The sequence below is a fragment of the Geospiza fortis genome, unplaced genomic scaffold, assembly GCF_000277835.1.
Source record: "Geospiza fortis unplaced genomic scaffold, GeoFor_1.0 scaffold569, whole genome shotgun sequence".
Taxonomy (NCBI): Eukaryota; Metazoa; Chordata; class Aves; order Passeriformes; family Thraupidae; genus Geospiza; species Geospiza fortis.
In genome coordinates this window covers 124589-133634 of record NW_005054621.1, presented here as the reverse complement: position 1 = coordinate 133634, position 9046 = coordinate 124589, and the positions used below count along the sequence as shown (strand labels likewise).

General features: G+C 50.5%; 1 protein-coding gene across 1 annotated transcript in view; it reads left to right on the top strand.

Moving 5' to 3' along the window:
• The window catches only part of LOC102040296 (fibrillin-2), a 73701-nt gene that overhangs the window by 6087 nt on the left and 58568 nt on the right, over positions 1-9046 (top strand). The window contains 3 exon segments of the mRNA XM_031064740.1: positions 3322-3404; positions 4245-4343; positions 7172-7267. Of these exon segments, the coding sequence (XP_030920600.1) occupies positions 3322-3404; positions 4245-4343; positions 7172-7267 (278 nt within the window).

Sequence of the window (9046 nt, the reverse complement as noted above, 5' to 3'; positions counted from 1 at the left end):
TCGCCGTGCCAGGGCTGGGATACTACGAACAGCACCAGGAACAACGTGAAGGCAGCACTTGGAAACCTCTGACTCGAGACTTTTGTTCCTCAGCTTTCCTCTGGGCCCTGATTTATGTTGTGAAATGGTTGATCTTGGCCTCCTGGCCGTGGCTGGGCTCTCTTGTTTTTGGCAGGGATCGTGGGGGAGAATATTGGAATGGCGAAGGAATATCTGGCGGGGGAGCCAGAGGTTGTATGGGTTTTGTCTGGAAGTTTTAAGGGCTGTATTTGAAGTTTTGATTTATTTCAGAATTTAAAGAGGGAGGAAAAAAAAAAATAAAAAAATGGAAGGGTTGGTAGTGCTGCGTTCCAAATGAAAGTGTGAAGTAGTTCCTGGAAATCTGTTGGATTTTTAGTCTTTTTTCAAAGGAAAAGGTTCCTTGCTGGTCTGTAGGGGTTGAATTAAACGTGCACCAAGAGGGGAGATTTTCCTCCCATCACTCAGAGGAGATGTGAGAAGAACCCAATAAAGGGGGAAAATGCTCTTATGGACAAAGCAAACGTGTTCAACAAGATTTTTAATAGATCCCCCCCTTGCTGAAAAAGCATAAAATAGAAAACGATCAGGATTATTGGGCTTGAACCCAGAGCAGCTGCAACCCAACCCCTGCACAGCCTTTGCACGACTTTCCTTCTGTTTTCCTTCATTCCTTTGATGAAACCGAATAGGAATAATTAAAAATATTCATTCCATCTCCCAGAGGTGAGGCCCTGGAGCAGAATTCCCAGGGCAGCTGTGGCTGCTCCATCCCTGGAAGGGTCCAAGGCTGGGTTGGAGCAGCCTGGGACAGTGGGAGGTGTCCCTGCCCTGGATTTGGATGGGGTTTAAGGTCCTCCCAGCCCAAACCAGTCTGGGATTTTATGATCCCGTGTTTCTACGTGCTGAGTTTGGAACATTTCTGTGCTGGCGGTGTCACACATCCAAATTTCTGCTGGAAGTTCTGAGCTTTGTGGCTTTTCCTTGTGGTACAGACGTTCAGCACCTCTCACCTTTGAACACCAGCTCTTAGAACCAAAAATAATTGGAATTGCTGGGGACTTGAACCCATTCCTAAAGTCCTCAGGAGCTGCTTTGGAGAGCCAGGGATGGGTTCCAGCTGGGAGGAATTCAGAAGCCCCTTTGCAGCACCTTGTCATTGTCCCCACATTGGACGGGGGCAGGTCTGACTTTCCCAGGGGAATTCTGGAATTTTTCCGTTGCAAATTCCTCCTCAAACACAACCAGGCCTGGGGCAGTGAGCGGAGGACTCCTCAAAGTGGGGATTCTCTGAGACAAACCCCGTCAGCATTTCCTGGTCAGTGCAGGAGGGCGACACAAACCCACCCAGGACCCCAAAGCTTTGTTTGGGGTCTGCTCTGACACAATCCCAAATCCCTCGGGGTGGGAAGGGAGGGGCTTTCCCAAACCCACCCTGACGTTTGGCAGCAGGGATTGTCCCCTGTGATCCCAGCAAGGCCAGGGGGGCTCCAGAGCCGTCCCCAGCCATTGTCAGAGCTGATCCCAGGGGCGCAGCAAAAATCCGGGCACGGAGCAAAACCAGAGCAAATCCTGAATTGGAGGAAAAATGTCCAGCTCGGGTGGAGAGGTGGGATCACTCATTGTCCCTGGAAAAACCACAGGCTGAAGTCATCCACATTCGTTCTGTTTGAGTTTCACAATGAGAGAAAGGCTGCAAGGAGTGGGTCAGAAATAATCCCAGAGGAAACTTTCCCCATCTCTTCCTTAAAGAAGCTTTTCCATGGACAGCAGACACCCCTTCTTTTGGCACTGAAAATCCACATTAAGCTGGAATTAGGTAAATTTTCACTGGTGAAGCAAAAGGTGCCTCTGGAAGGTTGGGAAAACCTGGAGTCACTGGCCATTTTTTAAAAAAGGTGAACAAGTTGGGAATTGGCTGATGGGGCTCCCACCGAGCATTTCCCAGCCCAGGGCTCTGTTCCAGTGGGTTTTTCCTTTTTTTTCCTCCCCTTTTTCCTATTTTTCCCTCTCCTTTTCCTCTTTTTTCTTTTTTTTTTCCTCTTTTTCTTTTTTCCTCTCCTTTTCCTCCTTTCCCCTCTCTTTTTCGTCTTTTATTCATATATTTTCCTCTTTTTCCCCCCCTGTTTCCCCTCTTTTTTTTCCTCTTTCCCCCCTTGTTTCCCAGCCCTGCTTGGTGCCCCCGCTGACATTCCCGCTGCTCCCTCCCTGTTTATCGCTAATCCCGGCGTTTGTTTAAGGAGCACAAAGGCGATGCCGAGTTTGTTTTCCCTCTGTCCTTCCTTCTTAGGGTCATTTGCATAATTCTCATTAGCTAATGAGCCCCTTTAGAGGCACAGAAGGTGAGAAGGGACGATCCAGCCGTGGAAAAACGCTCCAGGGCTTTGCCAGCTCTGGGAAAAAACCCCAAAGAGGCAGAGCTGAGAGGAGGGGGGGAAAAAAACCTCTGGAATTTAAAATTTAATTTTGAATTTAATTTTAAATTTATTTTAATTTTTTAAAAATTGTGTCCTCATCCCTGGCAGTGTCCAAGGCCAGGTTGGATGGGCTTGGAGCAGCCTGGGACAGTGGAAGGGGTCCCTGTCCCTGGCAGGGCTGGAATCCCATGACTTTTAAGGTCCTTCCATCCCAAACCATTCTGTAATTCTCTGATTTTAAGACATCCCTTTTATCCTGACCTTTCTGATGGAGCTGAGCGATCCCAGCTCGTGTTTCCCTGCACTGAGCAAACTGCTGATAACTCGAATTTTATCCCAGATTTGCTGAAGATGGTATTTTCTTTTTCCCCCTTACAAACCAGCGTTGCCCTTCTGGAGGTTTTGCTTTGGAATCTCATTCCCTTCTCCCCCTGGGTCATTGCTGGGACATCATCAATCCCAGCCCGTTCAGAGTGGATTCTCCCCATGGTTTATTTTGAAACTCTGCTAACTTTTAGCAGATGCTCAGCAAGGTTCACTTTGGGAGGAACAATTGGCATCTTTGAGTTTCAGCCTCCATCTCCCAGGATCCCTGCATGAAATCCCGGGATGAATCCCTTTGGGAAAGAGGTGGTGTCTGACCCCTGATTAAAAATACTCCGCTTTGTCCATCCCATTGAGCTCCCTTCTCTCTCAGTCCGTGGGATTGGTGCCTCATTCCTCCTCCTCCTCCACTGATTTTGACCAAAACCTCCCAAAATTACAAACAGGAGGGAATGAAGGGAAATGTCCCACAGGGAGCTCTTCCCTGCTCTCCTGCAGAGCCTGGGTTTATCCAAAGCCACTGAAACAGAGGGAAAAACCCCAAACTGTGTTTGATTTTCAGCCCAAACGTCTGCGGCTCGAGGTTCCACTCCTACTGCTGTCCTGGCTGGAAAACTCTGCCTGGAGGGAACCAGTGCATTGTCCGTGAGTATCCCTCCGTCCCTGCCTCCACTCATCCACCTGGTCCACGGATTTCCCTGCTCCCAGACCCTGGGGAAGGATCCCCAGCTCCTGGGAATTCCCAGTTCTGCCAGTCCCAGTTAAACCCAGGTGGTCCCAACTGGTCCCAGTTACTGAATTCAGCCTTTAATCCTCTCCTCGAGTGTCCCCGGGTCCCCTGGCAGTGCCTTTGGGGACAGGAGGCTCCCGAGGAGGTTTTGCTCCTGAGGAAATGATTCCTGCTCGTTCCCGTGGAATAATTCCATTAATTGATGGGGACACCGCAAACCTGGTGTCACCAGAGGTGTTTCCCAGAGGGAATTTGCATCTTTGAGGGCCCACGGGAGGTTGATGGAGATAAATCTCATTTGGATTGGGAGTTGGGAGGATGATTGAGATAAATCTCATTTGGACTGGGAATTGGGAGGATGACTGAGATAAATCTCACATGGATTGGGAGTTGGGAGGATGATGGAGATAAATCTCATTTGGATTGGGAGTTGGGAGGATGATGGAGATAAATCTCACATGGATTGGGAATTTTCCTTCCTGTCTGGGCTGAGGAATCCATGAATTGGATGATGTCCTGCATTTCTATGGGGTAAAGATGGGATGGAATGGGATGGGATTGGATTGGATTTCATTTCATTTCCCACTCCTGCTGGGCCCACAGAGGTGCCCCAGCCCTTCCCTGGGTGATTCCTCTCCCAAGGGATGGACCCAGAGGCAGAACCCGCTCTGGGAATTCCCAAGGGATGAACCCAAGGGCAGAACCAGCTCTGGGAATTGCCAGGGTGTGATCCTAGTGTCCTTGTGTGCCTCCAGCAATCTGCAGGAATTCCTGTGGGGATGGATTCTGCTCCCGGCCCAACATGTGCACCTGCTCCAATGGACAGCTCTCCCCCAACTGTGGCTCAGCCGGAGGTGAGGGAATTCTGCTGCTGATCCCGGGGCTTCCCTGCTCTCCCAGAAGGGAAAGGAATCCAATCCCTGCAGCCCCACCCTGAACTGGGCAGAGCTCACCCAATATTCCACCTTTCAGAATGTATCCTGTGCTTTGGGGTGCTTCCCCTGCAGAAATAAATGGGGTTTTGGAGTCTTTTAAGGTCTCAGATGGAGAGAGACATCCCAAGGATTAATTTCCCATCCGTGCCCAGCTGCAGAGGAGCCTTTGTGATAAAGAGACCCCTCAAAGCCACAGTCGGGGGGTGTTTGGGAGAAGGAAATTCTCACAGTGCCACACTGTGCCCCGGGAAGCAGCGGAGCCTGCGGGAGTCAGGGTCCATGTGGGAGCAATCAGGGAGGAATTCCAGGAAGGCCTGGAGCCCTGTGTCCATCTGGGCACGGCCCTGGCATTCCCGGGAGAGGGGGGGCTCCTCTGCAGGGGCTCCTGCAATCTGCAGTTCGCTGTTGGGGGCTGGATTTCTGTGCAAAAACCAGACAAATTGTGCATTCCAGAGTCAAGGAAAGCCACCCTGCCCACTCTGGAATAACAAAGAGCAGCGTTTCCTGCTTGCTTTCCTACTCCAGGGAGCAAGGATGGCTTAGGAGTGCTCTGAAGGGGCTGTTTAGGTGGAGTAGTGAGTGAGTAGAGACAAAAATCCCACAGCTGATCCCTGGTAGAGCCATTGATCCCTTCCAATAATTTGTAGGACTAATCCAGCCCAATCCAATCCTGGGAAAAGTTAATGAGGATGAGCTGTCATTCCTCCTTTTCCTGTCATTCCTCCTTTTCCTGTCATTCCTCCTTTTTCTGTCATCCTCCTTTTCCTACAACTTTGGCCTCTGCTACCCTGGCAAATCCTGCCAAAGCCTTGGAATTCCTGGTTGGAAGATGTTCTTCTGCATCCCAGACCCACCGGGGGTTCCAGCAGAGCCAGGCTTGGGCGATCTGAGGTTGGACAGGGCTTGGAGCAGCCTGGGGCCGTGGAAGGTCCCTGCCCATGGAAGGGCTGGAATGGGATGAGCTTTAAGGGCCCCTCCAGCCCAAACCTGTCTGGGATTCCCTGATAAATCAGGAGGTGATGGGGCCTCAGGGATTTTTGGGATCACGGCAGGAGTCAGAAATGGGATCTGGAAGGCTCTTTGCCAGTTGGTTGGAAATTTCTGGGTGAGGATCAGGGCTCTTCCTGTGCCCAAGTCCTGAACCCCCAAATTCCTGAGCTCCACTGGACCTGATCCCGGAGCTCCCTGGGCTTGGGGCTCGGGATGTGCCAGGAGCAGCCCTGCCGTGGGGACAGCTCTGGCTCCCAGACCCTCCCCAGGGCTGCCTGGGTGAGCTCAGGGCTGTAGGGAGGTGTTTCCCAGATTGGAGCCTTTTCCCAGTTGGAGCAGCCTGATCCAGGCAGGGCTTTGAAGCCTGGAGCTCCGTTTCCTGCAGGATTAAATTCCCATCTAAATTTGGGCTGATCCCTGGCTGTGGAGAGGGAGGAAGAGGAGCAGACATGGGGATGGATCCAGCCCAGCCCCACATCCCATGTCCAGCCCTTGTGCCGAGCTCTCGGAGCACTGAGATTTTCCCAGCCCTCCCTGCTCCCAGCATTCCCAAAAATCAGAATTCTCCCACTTGGACACTCGTGAGTCCTGCTGCTCCTGGGCAGGGGCTTGGCCCCAGCTCTTCCCAGCCTGGAATTGGTGTTGGAGGAGCCTCCATCCCATAAATCCACCCCTGGAGCTGCCAGATCCCAGCCCCTCCTCCCCCTGGCAGCCAGAGCCGTGGGGTTTTTGTGTGAAATTCCCTTTTCACATGATTTTCTCCAACCTCGGGCCCTTGCAGTTGGAGTGGTCACACCTTCCAGAGGAGGAATGTGTTGTCCCACGCATTCCAGAGGGAAAGTTGTGTTTGTAACTCACTGCTGAGCCCCAAAAATCTCTCTTTGGGCTGCTTTAATCCCAAATTCCTTCAACGTGCAGTGAGGAAACAGTTAAAGGCAACACTTGGTGTCCACAGCAAGGATAAAGCTTCCCAATTTATTTATTGCTATTGTTTTCCTGCAGTGCCTCAGTCACATCCAGTGGGTCATAATCCTGTGGGAAAGCTGAGCTCTCACATGGAAGAATGGAGGATTCGTGCTTTTCTTTCCAAATTCCTTAAAAAAAAACCCTCTCCCAGTAACTGGATCTTGTCAAGGAGGCCACATTCTGTTTGCAAAAGGAGGAGAAATATCTTAAAGTTGATGGTTTTCCTCCACCAAGGACATTCCATCCCCCCAGACTCCTCAGAAGGCTCTGACAGGGAGGAATTTGGAAGATTAGACAGCCCAAAGTGTGAAAAGGATTGAAAATGGAGCAATAATGGAAAACAGTGATAAAAAGGGTGGGAAAATATTGGCAAATTATAAAATCCTGAAAGAAAAGATAGTGACTGAGTTGTGTCAAAGACAGGGAGACATCAGGAATTATCCATGGCCTCGTTTGCAGGAAATCCTGCAGGAAGGACAAAGCTGGAAAGGTTTGGTTGGGGTGGATTCCTTAAAGAAGTAAAAGGATGGAGGCCTTGGGTTTTTGGGGAATGAGGGTTGGGATGGAGCTCAGGGAAATGTTCCCCCGAGGGTCCCCAGGGAACGGGCACATCCCCAACCTGCCAGAGCTCCGGGAGCCTTTGGAAAACCCTCTGGGATGGGGATGGGATCGTTGGGGTGTCTGGAGTCAGGAGCTGGATCTGTGACCCCGGGAGCCCCTCCCAGCCCAGGGCAGTGTCCCCTGTCCCTGAGGGAATTCTGGGGGTGACCCTGTCCCTGTCCTGTCCCCAGTGCAGAGCTGCAGTGTGCGCTGCATGAACGGGGGCAGCTGCTCCGAGGAGTCCTGCCTGTGCCAGAAGGGATTCACGGGCACCTACTGCGGGCAGCGTGAGTGCGGGGATGGGAACGGGAATGGGATGGGAATGGGAATGGGATGGGGATGGGGACGGGAATGGGAATGGGATGGGGACGGGAATGGGGATGGGAATGGGGATGGGATGGGGATGGGGACGGGAATGGGGATGGGAACAAGTCCTGTCTGTGCCAGAAGGGATTCACGGGCACCTACTGCGGGCAGTGTGAGTGTGGGAATGGGAATGGGGTGGGAATAGGAACGGGGACAGGGATGGGAATGGGAACGGGAATGGGATGGGGACGAGATGTCCCTGAGGGAATTCTGGGGGTGACCCTGTCCCTGTCCTGTCCCCAGTGCAGAGCTGCAGCGTGCGCTGCATGAACGGGGGCAGCTGCTCCGAGGGGTCCTGCCTGTGCCAGAAGGGATTCACGGGCACCTACTGCGGGCAGCGGGACTGTGGGACAGGAATGGGGTGCGAATGGGAATGGGGATGGAATGGGATGGGAACAGGGATGGGGATGGGAACAGGTCCTGAGGGATTAACGAGCACCTACTGCGGACAGCGGGAGTGTGGGACCGGGAACGGGGTGGGGATGGCAGTAGGGAAGGGCACCCAGGACACTCCAACATCAGCACCATGTTCTCCTTCCCTCAGAACCTCAGCCCTCTCTCACGACCAACACGGCTCTGTATCAAAATACAGATATTAGACATAATTGATGGATTGATTTCCCAGTATAATGTATAATATGTTAGTATAATATAGATTCTTCAACTATTGTAATATATAGATAATAGATATGGATAGTATTGTATAGTAGACTATATTATCTGTATGTAATATATAGATAATATAGAATATGTTATAGAGATAATATATTATATATTATATAGATATGTTATCTCTTCTAATATATGATATACTCATAATATAGAATTTAATGCATAGTATATTCATAAGATATATCATCTATTATTATAATGAGAGAATATTATTATATATGAGATAATATATGCACAATATATTATATATAATATACACCTATGTGTTATATATACAGTTAAACATCTCTATAATTATATATTCTCTTACTATATTATAATGATACAATTATATTTAGTATATATCATTATATTTATATCATTATATAAGTTATAAATTATATATATTTATATATTATATACATATTCTACCATGTAATACATTTTGAGAAGCCTTTAGTTAGCAAATAAGCACAATATCTTTAAAAGAATCTCCTATCAATTAGATCAGTCAGAACTTCCCAAACTCTGAATCCCTGGATCCACGTGGGAATCAGTCCCACTGAGCATCTTTAAAGACAAAATCCCCAATTCTCCCCAAACTCCCCCTCAGCTCTGCCTGATCCCTCGCTGCTGAAACTTCCCTGAAAGTTCAGCCAGAGGCAGAGGCTCCAGATGGGAAATTTCATCCTGAGCAGCAAAAGCTTGGGAAAATTCTCAGGAGCAGCAGCCCCGGGGCTGGGCTGGGACGTGCAGCCCTCACTACGTGCAGCTCCCAGCTCCATCCTGCTCTGCTCCCCTGGCAGGACATCCCGGCAGGCTCGGGAATGCTGCACCCCCTGGCCCCATCCCAATCCAATCCTGCATCCCCCTGACCCCATCCAGCCCAATCCTGATCCCCCTTGACCCAATGCTGCATCCCCTGACCCCATCCAGCCCAATCCTGCATCCCCCTGACCCAATGCTGCATCCCCTGACCCCATCCAGCCCAATCCTGCATCCCCCTGGCCCCATCCCAATCCAACCCTGCATCCCCCTTACCCCATCCA